General features: G+C 39.5%; 1 protein-coding gene across 4 annotated transcripts in view; it reads right to left on the reverse strand.

The window, feature by feature from the left end:
- Nucleotides 1–17,786, reverse strand: part of PTBP3 (polypyrimidine tract binding protein 3) — a 50,293-nt gene extending 32,507 nt beyond the window's left edge. For 2 of the 4 annotated variants that reach the window (XM_042829525.1, XM_042829520.1), the window contains exons 1-3: nucleotides 17,389–17,470; nucleotides 10,562–10,688; nucleotides 9,467–9,500 (exon numbers count right to left, since the gene is read on the reverse strand). In XM_042829525.1, coding sequence (XP_042685459.1) covers nucleotides 9,467–9,489 — 23 coding nt within the window. In that variant the 5' untranslated portion in view covers nucleotides 9,490–9,500; nucleotides 10,562–10,688; nucleotides 17,389–17,470. Of the gene's footprint in view, nucleotides 1–9,466; nucleotides 9,501–10,561; nucleotides 10,689–11,441; nucleotides 11,521–12,111; nucleotides 12,134–17,388; nucleotides 17,471–17,717 lie in introns of those variants that run through there. The other 2 variants (XM_042829523.1, XM_042829524.1) reach the window with 2 other exon arrangements.
- Nucleotides 17,787–18,197: the final 411 nt, after the last annotated feature.

Genomic DNA, 18,197 nt, shown 5'->3' on the forward strand with positions numbered 1-18,197 from the left:
GCTTTGATATTTTTCTACGTGATTCTGTTCAGAAGCAAAAGAATTTCTGTTCCAAAATCTATAATGTAAATAATGTTTTCAAGTTATACTAGCTACAAATTGTTATTAAATATTCATTAAATGAAGTTGTAATGCACACCCCATTAATTTTTGCAGAATCTCATTGGAAAAAACAAAAGTTAAGGGTCATGATCAAGTGAGAAAATTCCCATTATTTTCTACTTCTGAAAAACTCTTTCCAAGCATTTTTCATATTCCTTTGTTCTTTCTTCCACAGACTACATTTACAACAGCAGAGGTCAAAATTCTACTTTCAAAGTGACGATTTAATGTGAAGTACATTGTTACTGATGTCAAAATGAAAACATTTCAAAGAAAATGGAAGTTAAACTAACAGAAATTTCAAGGTGATATATTTGCATTAAAAATAAACACCGAGAAAGCTGACATTTCAATATGCTGAAACAGAAGGAAATTATAGGCAATGATCATAAATAGGCAAACCTTTCTTCCTCCACTGCAAAGTTCTCTCCCAAACACACTGGCTCAACAGCCTGATCATCAGACACCAAAGAAAGTTATTTTAGCATAGATAGCTGCTCTTCTGTAGGCTTGAATGCTCTATGGTTCTTTTAGCAACACACTCAGCTCTACTGTCTCTGTTATCAATTATTGAAGCTTCCTGCTACACCAGTAACAAGATACAGTACACTCTTAAGAAGTCATGCAATGGTAATTTTTAAGAAAAACTTAAAAAGTTTTTTTTTTTTTTTTTTTAAAAAAAAGGACTAAAAAGGGAATAAAAAATGGCCAAAGTATTAGCTTTGTTGATTTCATTAAGAAGAAACAAAGGTTTCTCTTCAGAAGAAGAGATTTAGTATCAAATAATTAATGAAGCTGAGACAATGTACACTGCTGAAATATGAAGTTACTACAATACAATAATAGCTTAAACAATTTCTAAGGGCAGATGCCATACTTGAAGTTGAAGATGCAGTGCAGACTTCTCAGAAGTCCTAAACATACTGCATGAAGTACTTAGCTACAATTTCTAAATCAACGATTTCAAGAACTGTACACAAAATAACTGTCTCACTGTCTTCTTAAAAACAGGCATTTCTCATTTGAGACTACATACAGTTTTGTTTGCCTTCTTTTTTTCTGTGTTTCTTTCAAGATTCATGTAGCAATTTTAAAAGAAATGCTAAGTAAGTGTATTTTTGAAGTATTTTCTAAATGCTAAAGTACAGCAAGGATATGGATTACAAGGTTTGTCTGCAGTTCAAACATATTGAGTGTTCACATCAGCAGAAAGAATATGGAAAAGGAGATTTGCTCTACCAAGCTATGGCATTCATCGTGCCCTGCAAGGAAGGAAGGGAGAGAGGGGAAGGAGGCAGTGGAAAGCTCAGGCAGTGTCTTTACTCCCTGCTTCCCTGCTTCTCACCATGCCAACCGGCACAGACATGTAATACACTTCCTGCACAGTATACACCTAAGCCATTTACTCCTTTTGCTGTATGAACAACTCACATTAAAAATACGACATGGTTTTAGTGTACAACATAGAAGACAAAAATCACCAAACAGATCGATACTGAGAAATTCGTCCACGCTCAGTTGTTTTCACCAAGCATAGCCAAAGTGCATAAAAATGAAGTGTTCTGAGTTTCAGTTTACGCTCACTGCTGCAGTTAGCAAGTGACAGAGGGCATCTGGGGAAGGTGATTCATCTGGGATCCTGCTGGGTGAAGGAGGTATCACCATGCTGCCCAGGGGCAAACCAGCTGTGGGTGTGCTCACTGTGTGCACCGACTCCTTCACAGCAGTGAAAATGCAACAAAACTCTCACTCACTAATCATAAAAAGACCCTGTTTTATCCTCCATATCTAGAAAATACATGGGTTATTTCAGATAGCAATGACTAGCGGGTTACATTCTGCCTTTCAAAGCAGACAAAACTGAGAAATAGATACAGCGATGCTTTCACTAAGCACGTAAAGCACAACGAATGCAGCTGAATGTGCTGACAACATTCCTGGCTGTGACACATACATCTTTCATGATGTGGGAGGAGCCAGCCCCACCAACACAGACATCAGCTAGCCAACTGTTGCCTGTTGTCAGCTGAGATAATTGCAGCAGCGCTCTGGGTAACATTCAGGCCTTTAAATCTTGGCCAAATTCAGCAATTGCAGACACCAAACTGAATAGAGATGACACTACCATTAGCAACTAAGCTTCTATTAGCAACTAAGTTTCTATTACTCTCACCTTATTTAAATATCTGCTGTGCACCATTTCTTTCTTTTTTTTTTTTTAATTAATGTTACTAAAAAATATTAAATACCAAACATCACTGATTTTTTCAAGAATACCGGCATCATACTATCTTTTTAAATTACTAAAACTTCCAAGTTAAGATCTTATAACTTGAGACACTAGCACAGTCCAAAGTAGACGTGACTGCTGTTTTAAGTGCTGTTGCTGCCTCCACCCAATTGCCTCCAATTTTCCTCTGCTAACCGGGAAAATGAAGCTAGAGTGACTAACAGATTAGACTACAGAGTACTGACAAATTATTCATGCATTGTAAAACACTTCAGGGTTACTGCCGCCAAATTAACCTCAAAAAAGTGCTGCTCAGATTGCCAGCAGTGCAACATCAGCAGCAACAACAAAAAACCTCTTGGTAAATATTCTATTATTGCATAAGTATCAAAATTAAGAATATTATAAAAGGCCTTTTAAAAATCAGGTAAATATTTTTGTAGAAAATGTAAGTGTTCTCCTTTCTGTTTTTGGCTTAAAAAAATAATAAATTGCAAAATGGTAAAATCAGTTACTCCCTTCATTAGACCTGAATACAGTTACAACAAGCCTACAGCCACAGAACCACAGCATGGTTGGGTTAGAAGGGACCTAGAAGCCCATTGAGATTCAGCCCTTTGCTGGTCACTGGTTGTCACCCAGCAGATATGGCTGCCCAGGGCCACATCCAACCTGGCCATGAGGACCTCTAGGGATGTGGCACTTACATCTGAAAACCATACAGGTGCTAGTGAAAACGGGATGAGCATTAACATCAGATAAAGCAAGCAACCTGGGATAAAGGTTCAACTGCTGCCTTTTACCATTAACTCCAACTTATGTTTAGTGCTCTACGAGAAAGAAAAATAATTTTCAAGTTGTACAGATTTATAGTGATTCCACTCAGCAGCACAAACCATTCCTCCTTTCCCAAAGCACACCAAATATAGCTATATCTGCTTGAAGCTAAACATTTGGCATTTTTTTTTCTTCCATTTTCTACTCTCTTTCAGTGTGCCACCCTACTTACATTTGGCAAGGCTGCCAATACTGTATTTTACATGCTTGTCAGGTTTCTAGAAGTTAATTCTGAAAATAATTTTTATTCATTTATTTCTATGTGCATACAAATAACACTTCTATTGAGTCAAAATTGAGTTTATTATCTAAAATACGTATTCTGCAGTGTTCTTAACCTGTCATCCAAAAGCAAACCAGAGAAACTGAAAGTACTGCATTTGGGTTCAAAGCTGTACTCAAACTTGAAAGCATAATTATTAATAACAGCACTGTGACCAGTAAGAACTCTAACTGTTTGAACTGTTAATTCCCAGTGCATCTACAACAATGACTGGAGCTCCAGAAGTAGAAGACAAGCCAATAGACTTTGAATGGAAAGCACCATTTTAAAGGAGTTAAAGGAACCCTGTGTAGTTTTTATCACTTAAATTACTAACAAACCCTGGACTGAGCAGACAAACAGCTCAACCAGATCTAACTCAATGAAAGAGGCAACTACGCACTGAGAGGAAAATTGTTTTGTACAGATCATACTATTTTACCATATTTTCAAGTTCACATCTTATTAATACACTGTATTTCACTGTTACATCAGTATTCTCTCTACGAAGTTAGAAATTACAAGGTATAGTGACAACACGCTAACTTAAAGTCATTTGAAGCTAGGGTTACACCTTAGAAGTGCAAGGATGAAAATGAAGAATCCAACTGTTCTTGCACATACATCCTCAGGTCATCCATAACAGCAAACATACTGAACGTAGTTTTTGCTTCCATAGCTACCTGGCAACATAGGTCAGTCCTTCCATTTGAAATATTTGCCTTGCCAGAGTTAAAATGCTTTAAAAATTTAAAACACATCCTCCCTGTAGAAGCTTCCAGTTGAAATAGAGACATGTGGTACAATTCTAGAACAAAACTAACCCCTTGTATTTGAGATAAAACATTGTTTAAGTCAAAACTTCTTTAGATTTTGACAAAAATAAAGAAATCACAAACTCGAAATAATGTGTACCCTGATTTTATATATAGGGGATGAAATAAAGAAAAGGCAACGTAGTCAGTTAAAAACCTTGAAGTCATACTCTAGCCATTTTCAGCCATTCAGTAATCATGTTTGCCCCTGACTGCTATTGCAGAAACCAGAAATCAAGGTATTTGCTTTTTGAAACACTCAACGGTTGTATTTAAATGAACATTTTTTCTATTGTACTTACTAAGTACAATAATGGAAAGAGTGAAAAAAATGAAATCAAAGGATCTCATCATCCTGCCCTAAATATGACTGTAAGCATTCATTCTCCACTTGCCATCTAAGAACAGATTCTAAAAATCCTTTTATTCCCTCCTTCCAAAAAAACAAAATGCAACTAAATATTTGTTAGGTGTAAGTACCATGAGTTTTCATTAAGCAATAAGCTCAGGAAGAACTAAAGAGTCATTTAGTCTGCTTGACCCTTCTCAAACCTTAGGCCAGCATTAAGCAAGGACACAGTAATGAAAAGTACTTAAACTGACAACAACTCAATCACCGTTTCAGTTAAGCACAAATATTAGCTCTTCTAAACATAACTATAATACTGTGCTTTTTCCTAAAGTCAGCTTGCCTAGGTCATCTTCAGCATTAAGGAATACAATTTGGACACTTATTAAAATATTTTTCTGAGAAAGTGAATGGCTGTTTTTAATTTTTGGTCAGAATGGAAAAAGGTGCACCAACGGTTTGACTCACTTAATCTGGTCCTTAAAATATGTTGCAAACACTACATACCAAGAAAATCTGTATCTAACAGTGCTGTTATCCCATTTTCTTAGAACACTCAGATTAAATTAGGACATAATCAAGACCAGTGTTTGAACAAAAACCTAGCAATGAAACCAGATAACAGAAATCTATCCATACTGACAATAGAGCTGAATTTTCTGATGCAAAATCTTCAACGAGAATACCAGCTTAGGCTCTTTTTCCCCACATACTCCATACTATTTCCCCACTGTTTGTCAAGAGGACAAGCTAACTGAATAAAAAACAACTTGTTATCATCTTTACAGCAGAATCACAGAGCTGTGTCTGCATACCTGATGGCACAATGCATCCCACCTGAATTAACAGCTTACTGACACAAAGGTGAATAAGCAGCTTATTGAATTATTTTGCTTTCTTTCTATCCTGTTCCACCTTGAGAATCAAAGTCAACAGGCCAAGATGGAAAGCCATTTTTAAAATGAAGACAAGGTTGTTTCCTCCTCCTGCAAGTAATACTCAGTCTGTTCCATGTTCAAATGAGCGGCATCCGGAGGTCAGAATGAAACTTTATCAGCATCAGTAAAAGTGTTGAGGAACTTTCTTGAGAGCATATCATGATTAGCAACATTCTGCAAAGGCCAGACTAAGCAGCCATGAAAAGGGGAAGCAATTTTGTCTATATTGCATAGAACTTACTAATAAAGAGGTCAGAATTTATACAATATGTTCCATAGTAGGTACTTACTGTCTCTAATAAAATTCAGCAATTAACATTTATTTTTCACTTAGCAAGAGACATTTGCAGTCAATCAATATGATTCTAATATCTTTCTTCCAAAAAAGTTAAATAAATTTAATATTTGCAATATTTATATGCCTCTTTCCATTTATTATTTAATGACAGACTCCTTTTCTCCTGCTAAAACTACACTTTTATTCACTAGCACCATCCAACTTAAAAGTTAAATACAGACAAGGCACAGTGGTGTTAAGGAGGCTTCACCAGAAATGCTAACGCTAGGTTCAGTCACTCATAATGCTTTGAATCAGCATTACAGAACCTGTGTGTACTTTTCCACTACGACAGGAGGACAATACCAATGGCAGGGACAAAAGCTCCACAGTTGGCAGCATGAATGTCAACTCCAGATTGGCAAAGTTTTATAACTCCCACAAAAGTCTAATGAACGTAGCTTCACTTGTTCTGTATTAAGCCTGAGTTTTGAAAAAGTTTATCTACACTGGATTCTGAATTCACAACTTTGTATGCAGGTTTACTTGCCAGCTCAGTTTTTCACATTTAAACTCTGAATTTTCTGACTTCAGCATAACTTACTTGTGCCAGGCTCAAATTAAGATGCGCTTACATGCTTTCCATGTTTCATGCACTTCTATGAATTAGTATGTCACTTCAACCAAAGCTAGCAAGTAATCGCAGAAGTGGGCAGTCTCCATCAAAAGAAGCAAACAAGCGAACAAGCAAAAATAAAATTGTTGTTGGAAAAAGATCTGCTGAAGGAAATTCAGTTTGATTGACACACGTTCAGCAGATTTGAAAGTTGTTATTTAACTAAGAAGTACTTAAAGTATTTGTCTAGTTTAACAGCATTGCCATTCCTATGTAAACTGAGAATGCAACAGTCCAAAAGTTCACAAGGCCCAGAATCCTATCTTCAAACTTGCTAAAAGTACCTGGGACCTTCGGAAGAAAATAAGCACACAGCAATATTTTGTCAAAGCACTCTCCCCAAAACTACATAGACAGACAGACTAAAACTAAAACAGAAAGACTAAAATGTTAGAGATACAAATACATTAAACACAGAAATAAAATAAGAGCAGACATGTAAATATAGCGTATCCATCATAGACACACAATAAAAAAAATCAGTACCTAAGTAAAGGAAGAAGCAAAAAAAAAAAAATCAAGAAACAAATCTGTAGACAAGGAGTCTTGATCTAAATAGCATTCACTGCTCTCTAAACTGCCTTCCAAAAGCTTATGGCAGTAAACTACCAAAAAAAAAAAAAAAAAAGATGTGAAAAAAAAAAAAAAAAAAAACCCCCAAAGCTAAAAAAAAAAAAAAAAAAAGCTGGAAAAAAAAAAAATGGGCTAAGATTCAGATAACAAATTTTTACATTTCTGGGACAGACATCCCTGAAACATTCCTCTTTGTTTTTGGCTTTGTGAAACAGATTTTATTACTAAAGGATACAATGACACACACAAAGCCAGAAAATCAAAGAATCATAGGGGTTGGAAGGGTCCTCTAGAGATCATTTAGTCCAGGGCACCATTGGCCTTCTTGGGCACAAGGACATGATTCCTCATGTTCAATCCACTGTCCAACAGGACACCCAACTTCTTCTCTGTAGAGCTCCTTTCCAGTCAGGTTAGCCCCTAACTTGTACTGATACATGCAGTTATTCCCTTCCAAGTGCAGCACTCTGTACTTGTCCTTGTTGAACCCTCTACAGTTTCTCTCCACTCAATCTGTCCACGTCCTGCTGAATGGCATCACAGCCCTCCAGTGTTTCAGCCTCTCCACTCAGCTTCATATCCTCAGCAAATTCACTGAAGGTGCACTCTATCCCTTGACCCAGGTCACTGATGAAGATGCTGAACAAGATTGCGCACAGTATCGGTCCCTGGAGAACAGCAGTAGCTAAAGGCCCCCACCTAGATTCTGTGCTGCTGATCACAACTCTGAGACAACGCTAATAGACAATGCCTTGTCTGTTTACACAATACAGGCATAATTATCTCCTTATTTTAATAAAGTTAACAAATGCCAAATTATTTTGCATAGTAATCACACTTCTTCCTTCTCCAGAGTACTAATATAACTTTCAAAATATCTACAAAGAATTATACAGTTAAAAATGCAGATGGTAACACATTAGTCTAGAGAAAAGCAGTAAGAATTTCAGCTTCATAAAACATGGACTTCAAAGCTCTATAATGCCATGGTTTTGATCAGAGCAGAATAAATGCATTAATTAGTTCACAACAACTTGGACCAATATCAAGTATTTGTCTTTTTATCCCTTCTGTAAAAGAGTAATAATTAACGTGAGGATCATTACAAAGCCGTAGAAAAGTGGTTCTCTCCACTTCATTGTTAAAAGGAGCAGTGAGTATGAGAAGTTCAAGGCAATGAGTATGAAAGCTACAGCCACATGAGCTTGACCCCAGGTGTCCTGGGATGTCCTCCAACGCCAGGTATCACTGAAGGCACAGTTGCGCCTCGCTCATTTAGGCTGAGGTAGGTGAGACATTTACAAGGTGGCAAGCATCTACCAGATTGCTCCTTATTAGCTGGCAGACAGTCCTGAGCTACTGTATATGTAGTGAGTTACTAAGCACATACTGCTATTTTGATTTTAGATCTGCTATTTCATTTCTTTTCCATAATATCTGCCTGTTAGCTAGAACTCATCACTTTAAACTCATCCTAAAGGACAAGAATAAATGTATAATTTTGAATGCCGCAGAGACCAAGCAGACACTGTGACACAGAAGCCCTGCTGTGCATTAAAAAAAAAAAAAAAAAAAAGACAGCTTTTATTTGTAGAGCTACCTTTAGCTCATAATTTTCAGTAACGTTGTTTTCTGACAGTATAAATACAAATTTTATTAGCAAGAAAGATGAATGCCTCCTACTTAACACTTAAATATGTAAAGATAAAAATTAGTTTTCCCAACAGGTTAGAACAGGCTTTCTGTTCGAAGAGAAAGTTACTTCGGTAGATTCTTTTCAGATATATTCCTTCTTTAAACAAGAAATATGACATTCAGCACAATCCTTACTATAATTTTCATCTTAATTCTTTAAAAGCAATTGAATGTGTGAGTGCATCTGTAAATAAACACCACAGAGAATGAAATCCTGTACCGTGAGAACCTCATTTCCTTAATCTTAATACTTTTCCACATCACAAATACATCATCTGTATGATGTGGTACCATATATATAGTTTTGCTGTATTTTACATTTTACTATCCACAAGTCTGAAGATATTTACATGTAAACAGTCTCCTACTTAAACCACCACCAAGCTTATCTGTTTTCCATTGGGTTAGAAAAAAAAAAAAAACCTTACACACACTTCTGAAGTATAGAAGTGTCATTAGTGGACTATCTATTTTATAATATATTATTGTGAAGGATTAATATTCAGAAAAATACGGTTAAGGGAAGCAGAACTAACACAAAAGACTTGTAACTACCAGTCAAGTAACAGTAAAAATAAGCAGCATTATATTCTGACAGCACAGGGCTTTGAACCTTGATTATATTTTAGGTCCCTGCCAACACCAAGTGTTTTACTGTTTTATACAAAAAGAAGGAACAAGTGCACAGGAAAAGATGAAAAATGATTCATACCTTAAAATCAACAGCTGAAACATCTGTTACAAGGCTGTATAAAAAATGAGAGAAAATGAAAGATGTTAGAGGGCAAATTATTACAAAGATAATGGTAAAAAGGCTAAAGAAAGAAAGAAAACAGTTGCAAAAGTAAAACTGTAATGAGCTGTGGACTTTTCTCTTGCAAAGGAAATGGTTTAACAATGTACAGTACGGAGAAAAAACAACACAGGATGGTCTGGATCGCAATAGCAACCAGTCAAACTTCTGCAAAATTTCTATATAAACCACACCCTTTTTACCATCAATCTTTAAAAATAGTTCCTTGTGAAAACAACAACAAAAAGCATGAACAGTATTACAGGTATGTATCAACAGCTACACCTTATAGAATGAAGGACACCCATTTCTGTTATTACAGAAATAATATAATAATAATAATACTAATATGGTACATTATTAGAAATGTATAAATAATGTACCATACTTAGCTCGTGGCTAGCATATTTGAAGGGGAACAAAAAAAACCCCACAGCAACACCACTAATCTCCCTTCCCACGCATCCGAAAAAACTATGAATTGATATGAAGCTACCAAAAAGATTTGCCCTTTGAGTGATCATTCATTTAAAAGCATTAAACTACTTTGGTAAATATTTACTTCAGAGTGATGAAGTTGTTCAAGAACATAAAAGTAACCCTATTCTCAACTTGATCACAATACTCCAAAGACACATTTTAGATAGTTTTTCTTTTTGAGTTTTTAATTTTAGGATTCACATTTTAAGCTTCTCTCCACAACAAATGCCATAGATGTATATATTTTAACGAAGATTTGTATTCACAAATAATCATATAATAACTGCAAGATTTAAAAACTCTGAGAATTGCACACTTGAAACCAAGCAGATGTAAAGTAACAGAAGTCTGCACAATTATGTGCATCACGTAAATTAAGCATCACATGAATAAGCTACATTAAAGATTTGCATCAAGATTAACAATAAAGAATAATACTTTCATAAATGAGCTGAATTTTAAATTACTGCTTAAGATTTTCTAGGAGAGTAGTCTTGTATGCAAGAAAAGCACAGTCACATCTATGATACCCACTCTTCTTGTTCTTTTTCGCTGGTCTGCTTTGTTTCATCCTCATTCGTCATTTCTTCCTGCATGATATGTTCACATGCAGTAGTCTTTGATCCTCAGCTCAAGTCTGTTTCACCTGTTGAAACAAGCACTAACAGAATAGCCACTGTTAGAATCATCTTTCGGAAAAAAAGCTTTGATAATAGCATAGTTAATCATACAAACAAGGACAAAATAATCTCTCATTGCCTACAGAGTCATGAGAGCACACAACATTAACGTAAACTACAGTAGAGTTTCATATTTCCCCATATCCATAAAGCCTACATCTCTTGTCGAAATGAACGCTGCATCTTTTCAGTATGCAGTAACAAGCACCTCTCCCTCCATCATTCAGTCTCCTCAAATAAATCATCGTTCATACAGAATGCAATTTTCCCTCCAGTGCATCCTCTAACAGCCCTCATTTCTTGATACTTTGAATTGAATACATGAGTTTGTTTGCAAAATTATTATTTTTCCTGATCAAGGTATACTGAAGTGATATAGCTTCACAGTAAAATGACTTTAACATTAAGTGTGGCTTCCTTTCGGTAGGGGGGACAGACCTGATTCTGATAAGAAAACCTATTTTTGAATTCTATTAATATTTAAATCTACAGATCATGTTAGCATTCTAGGTATTTACACTGGTAATTAAATGAGTTATCACCTTTGAGCAGCCTAGAGTTTTAAATCAGATTGCTTTAGTTAAAAATCAAGTTAGTAACACTCATTACACTAGAACAGTTTTAATCTAGGCTTCAGATGGCATTTTTGAGAACCCTGGATCCTACTGAGGCTTTGTTTATTATCAGTCTCCCTCCATATCTTTTAAGGCACATACTAATATGATGACTAGTACCATGATAAAGAGCTCCTCCAAGAGAACGCTGTTCACAACAGTCCAAAGAATGCTTGTCACAAGTATGGATTAACAACATCTACTTCATACAAAGGGAAAAAAAAAAAAAAAGATGATAAATCCCGTGGCTGCAAAATAAAATTCACAAACTAAAAACTCCCAAGGAATCACAATCTTGTTCCTTAGTGATTCTACAGCACTATTTACATTGCCACTGTCTCATCCTTCGGCAGATGGATGAACAGAAAACAAAGATTCTGCAGACAAGACTTAGCAATGAAGAACTACTTTCAAGTTACTTTTACACTTTTTAAGTACTCAAATTTATTTCCATGTATATTTTTCTATTTTTGGAAAAGAGAGCCATTATACGTATAAAACCTCTATTTCAATAAACTGAATAATATATGTCATCGAATAAAGTGGTGTCATTCAAATAGAAAGGATCAGCCTGGAGTCACTGATCTACCAAACACTTCTAGACTAATGATGAATAAGACAACTCCATTTCTAAAGCAACAGGTAGCTGCTTTTCATCCAGGAAAAACAAACAAAACCCATAACTAATACATAAACAGAATTATAGATACCAGTTTATTTTGTTTATCAGGAAGCAATGTATATTTTCACTGACTCTCTGTTGCGGCACAAGCTAAACAGTGTTACAGACCTATAAGACTGGGCAACATCTGCACCTTTTCGGTGTATATCTTCAGTTACTCTTTGGCACCCTTTCCCTATAAATATTTGGTTCTTCAGAGCAGAAGAGGAGGAAAAAAAAAAAAAAAAAAAAAAACATTTAAAAAGACACAAAAAAAATTTAAGAGAATACCTGCATTCATACTTATCTTCTGAAATTGCCCAATTCTATACGGAGAGCAAGCCTCTGTGTACCTCTACCGACTCTACCAATCATATAGAAAGATTGTCAGCATTGACAGAAGCCAAATGATAGGTTAACAATTAATGTACTTTTGAAGCTTCCATGGAGGAAGTTTCATACTAAACTTTCTACCATATCCAGTGCATTATACTGTGCAATGAATAACTTGAAAAAAAAAATAAACAAAGAAACCCTACAGATTCCAATCTGATGGTGTTTTGGGAAAGGACAGGTAACTGAACCAAGAGGGAATGAACAGATGTAAAGCTAGAGTAATTCTTCTGGTAACACAAGATATGAATGAGTATCTTGTCTGCATACATAAAGCAAGAAAAAGAAATTATAGAGACTGGAAAATAGAGGGAAGTAAAGTGACATTAAAAAAAAGTAAGAAAACATATGCATTATAGTAAAATGAAAAAATGAACAACAAAAAATCCCAGAGAAATGAAACAAGAAGGAAAATCCTCATCAAGCCAAGAAAAGCCTGGTAGGAAAATAAGACCGCTGAAAATCAAGAGGGGTTATGTACAGCTTACAGATTGCACTAAGTCACCTGGCATGTATCTCAAATGCTGTATTCATTTAATTTGCAGTGATCTTTGGGTCACTGTGGCAACATGCATTTAACGCTGACTGGCAAACTGCATTCTAAGTGTTTCTAGTGTACAACATGTTCTGGTTACGAGTTCGAAGGTGTACGTCAGTCTGCTGTCTGATAATGAATGAAGCTTAATTCACATGCTTATTCAAAAGGAGCCCTAGAAAAACATCATCTCTCTGACATCTGCATAAACATTCTTCAAATCCTCCATGCTTTTCAGAAGTACTGAGTCTAGGAGTTACACAGAAAGCAAGAATCAAAGTTGAAGCAATGCTCTCTATCAAATCACTGCAAGATACAGGAGAACAAATCAGCAGCAGCCTGGTCTTGGTTATAGAGAGAAATTGCTCCGCGTACTTTTCACATGCTATTGTACACGTAGCAACCATGCCCCCTAAAGTCAAGAAAAGGGTTACCAAGTCCCTGATTTCCCCACGTTGTCTGATCCCAAACCAGAAGAAATCCTAAGATTTGATTTCTGCCTGTTGAATTGTCTGTGGATCACCCTTGTTTCCATGGTAAAAGCAATCTAACTCCCAAGGGCTGTTTGTTTACAGTGATAAAATCCCAGCGGGGATTACTGAGTGAGCATCTGGTGGGGTCAACCATATGACTAGAATGTATGTAAGAAAGCATTATATTGATTCCTATGCTTCTGGTACGCACTTTTGAGAAAGTATGTCTTCGCCTAGACTTCAAATGCCGCTACAATACACATGTCTTTTATGGAATAACATCACCATGTTATACTATCTGTAGCGTGGTGTGATTAGGAAAGTTAATTGCAGAGATAGTGGTCAGATCGTTGAATCATACAAGCGCTCATCCCATCGGCTATCACCAGAAATTCAGGGTGCGGTTTCCTGGTCACTTTATGCTGATCTAAGGCTGAAGTGTGAGGAGCCAGCCAGACTGTCCCCCACCCACCTACATTCACAGCTTTCCCTGAAGCTATCAGCACTGTGGCAGCACGGTACCTGAACAATTTACCATGTGGCTCACACACACAAATACTTCACTATTATGCAGGTACAGAAATGAGCTGCTGAGGATGGTGCTGCACTTCTAGCAACTGTCCTGTTACAACAGCTTTAGTTAAACGGCAAACAGCAATAGCAGGGAAGATTGCTACTGACAGAAACAGTCAAAACACTTTTTCCTTTTCATCTATCCACTTGCAACTGTGTCAAAAACGTTGCCTTCCACTGCAACGTAAAAGTTGCATCCACAGATTTGATAAGACAAACTCCGTTTCCACATACTAAAATGGAAAAAAGTCTCAAACACAAAGCTCATGCAGTACAAAAAGAAATTTAAAATACACATGAATGATGGTCAACATCAGAAAAACTGAAAGCAAAAGTGACACTCCATGAAACACTGTTCCCTATCAGAGCTACAGGCTTACTTTCATTATAGAGCTAAGTCCCACCTTCACATTCTGATACAACTGGGTTTAATAAGCAATACAATCTACACACACTTATGTTTGCCACTTAGTACTTCCAGAGGCAATCAGCTAGCATGGCATTCCTGCAGTGGGAACATTCGTGAACAGCCCCTGGTGAAAGTCTGCATACTCCATTGCTGATCTCCCCCCAGGGCACCAGAAGTTTTCTTGACTGTAGATGAAATAATTTAAACAATATTTTGGAACTGGTAAAGAAATTGTGGGTGATTTAGAATTTGCTATTTTCATGTTTCTGATTCCAGACAAGTCATACTTTCAATTATATCAGATGTTGCTAGTAAGCAAGTTTATCCAGTGAACAGCGTTCTCATGTGGAGTGATGTTTTCACCCAATATTTGCTCAGTACGAACATCTTTCCTGAACATATAACTCAAACTGCATTAGAATCAGATATCAACAGAGGAGTTATATTAGAATTATAAATCCTACATTTTCCTATCATATGAAAAATACATAATGTAAATCTCGTAAATATTTGTGAACTCTAGGGATAATCCCATATATGCATCTCTTTAAAAGCTTGAACATAGAATCATAGAATTGCTCAGGTTGGAAAAGACCTTAAAGATCCACTAAATCCAAATCCAACATCAACTTCCAGAATTTAGAAGCCTTGTAAAACATAGAGGTTTAGTCTGACAATAGAGTGGATGAATTGAACTGGCAAATAGACATTCAGTTTCAGTATTTGCTGCTATTCCTGACTTTTTCCCCTTACTAAAACACAAGAGTCAGTATCTTCACTTAAAGAATATATATGTGCACACAAGGTCTGCTATCAACAGTCAATTGAAAATTACAGCTTATATCATTGCTAATGGCTTTCAACTTAATCACCTTAACTTGGATCACATTTACCTCCAAATGCAATAATATTAAACAGAGAGCCAATTGCTTTGCCATAAAAAGGGAAAATTTTCATTTAATCACAGAACAACCCAAGCTGGAAGGGACCCGCAAGGACCATCGAGTCCAATCCAATCTCTGACTCCACACAAGACTATCTAAAACCGAAACCCTGTGCTTGAGAGCGGTGCCCAAACACTCCCGCAGCTCCAGCAGCTCAGGGCCGTGCCCGCTGCCTTGGGGAGCTGTGCCATGCCCACTGCCCTCTGGGGCACAGCCTTACCCTGACCCCCCGACCATCCCCTAGCACTGCTCCATGTCGTTGCCTCTGTCACTGTCACAGAGCAGAGCTTATTGCTCATAGGCAGCTCACTGCCATGAGGCACCCCTCAGCTCCTCTGCTCTGAGCAAAACCAGGGGCCGCAGCTGTTCCATGCACCTCTTGTTCTCCAGACCCTTCCCCATCTTTGTCTTCAGACTCTCTGATAGTCTGATGTCCTCACACCAGCACCCAGCCTGCATGCAGTGCTGGAGGTGAGGCCACACAGCACAGAACGAAGGGGACAAGCCCTCTTCTCACCCCAGGGCAAGTTGGCCTTTCGGCATGGTGCTGACTCACATTCAGCTTGCTGCTGGAGAGAAGCTTCCTGATCTAAACAAAAACATTTCCTCTTTGTTTAACTTCATGCATTCTGATCCCCACTAGAATTAAGTTTTGTATTCAAACTATCCTCCACATCTAACAGGACACAACTACTCCCCGTAAGTAATATCCACTGGTTCCAAAGAAATACAATGTTATTCTATCACTCTGCTTATTCTGAAAAGTATTTAACAACTAAAATACAATACAGATTTTATTATTACTGGGTTTTTTTGTTTGTTTGTTTTTAATAAATTATTCGTTGTTGAGCACTTTTAATTCCAGTGCCTCAGCAGCTTGTGTTTTAACTGCCTGATAGTTTGCACATCCTGCAATCAGAAAACCCTCAGCATCTTTCAACAAAAAGCCAGCCCATTCAAGCACCCTGCAGACCATGCCTTCCTGCAGTGCCAAGGCTGCATCTCACAAACCACAGCATGAAACTCGCGGTTTTCATCAAAACCTGCATCACTCCCAAAACACCTGAGAACCTCTATCTAGGAAAAATTCTTTCAAAGAGCTCCACTGATCCGCCTGTAACGCATCCTCAGACTTCACCTTTCTCTCACTGTCAGTGTGGTACTAAGTCTCTAAGTCTCCTTCTGAAGTTTCTCAAAAGCTAGTTTTGAAACAAAGGTGAAAAAAAGCGGATCGCACTGAACATACACTTCGTTTTTTCAAGTATCTTCCAAAAAGATACCTTACACCATCTTCCTTACACCATTTTCTCCTGGATGCATCAGCACTTACTCAAGAGCATTGCCCTCAATCTGCCTCCCTATCACAGCTTCCACCCCAACCGCGCTGAAAGGCATCCGAGAAAGGCTGCACTGCCACCAGTCTTGAGGGAGAAAGGAGAGAAGGAAGCTCCCTGAATCTCTGCGTCAGAGTACGTGGATCCCGGGAGCAGCTCGGCTGCTCCAGGTCACACTGTGAACTCAGCGCTGGTGACACCTACACCTCACACAAAGGCAGATGTACTGCCCTGAGTGATCGCTTTCACGCATAAGGAGAAAGCACAGAACGGCCCGCTTTTACCTGACACAACTTACGTCAAGCATAGTTTCTTGGGACAGTCAAATTTCTCAGCGCGCTGAGAAAAGCATCGGGCAAAGAAAAAAAAAAAAAAAAAGCCCGAAAAAAAAGAAATCACTCACAACCGCGTTCGTACCTAAGCAACGAGCAAAGCTGACAGCACGCATCACCGCTCCACTTTATTACCTAGTCCTGAAACTCCAACAGGACCCGCGGCAAAGCCCGGCCCCGCGCACGGCGATGCTCGCGGCGGAGCGGAGCGCTGCGCTGCCCGGCCCCGCGCACGGTACGGCTCAGCACTGCCCGCCCGCGGCACGCACCCACCGCGCCCGGCCGCCGCTCCAGGAAAAGGGAAGGGAAATAAAGCAGCGTCTCAGCGCCGGAGGGAAGTCAGGCACCGGCATCGCAACGCGACACCGCCGCCGAGCCGACTAGGGAGAGGCAAGAAAGAGAAAGAGACGAACCGGGAGAGCAGCAAGCGATCGGCGCGCCGCCAGCCGACTCCGTCCTGCCGGGCACCTGGCGGGGCGGCGGGCGGCAATATCCCCACGCCGGGCCCGGCCCCTCGTGAGCACCGCCCCCCCGCCCGGCTCCCACCTTTCGCCTCCCCCGGCGGGGGCCGTCCTCCGGGCCCCTCTCCCCTCCCCCGAAGTGGGAGGAGGGAGGAGAGGCGAGGCCGCTCCCCGCCCCGCCCCAGGTGAAGCCCCCCGAGGATCACCAGCCCCCGGGATCGAGTGCCGCGGCACCTCGCCGCCGCTCCGTCGCGGCGCCCACTCCACCAGCGGGGACTCACCCGTCCATTGCGCAATCGGGGGGCGCGGGCCGGCGGAGTGCTGCTGCCGGTGGGCGTGGAGAGGGGCGCGGCCCCCGCTGCCTTCCCGCCCCTCCGGGCCCGCCGCTGTTGCGCAGGCGCGCTGAGGGAGCCTCAACTCGCCCTCGCTGCGCGTGCGCAAGGGGCTGTTACCGCGGGGACGGTCTTTGCCTCCCGGTGCAGCTCGCTGCGTGGTGAGCGGGCGAGCCGCTGCAGGGCCGTTTGGAGAAAGAGGGGAGACCCTCGGCTGAGGTGCCGTTCCCTCAGCTGGTGGCGTTTCGCCGCGCTATTCCTCGTTCTGGGCGCTGAAGAAATACGCCAGAAGGGTCCCTGTCACAAGGTGGTTCCTGGCGCGGCCAGAGCCCTGCGCTTCCCACAGCCGGCAGCGGGGCGTGGAGGCCGTGCTGTGCTCCCATAGAGCTCTTTGTCCCGTGTGTCCCCGCAGAAGTGCGCGTGCTGCGG

Source organism: Centrocercus urophasianus, unplaced genomic scaffold (genome assembly GCF_019232065.1).
Source record: "Centrocercus urophasianus isolate 14NV4802_14NV808 unplaced genomic scaffold, USGS_Curo_1.0 seq_31, whole genome shotgun sequence".
Taxonomy (NCBI): Eukaryota; Metazoa; Chordata; class Aves; order Galliformes; family Phasianidae; genus Centrocercus; species Centrocercus urophasianus.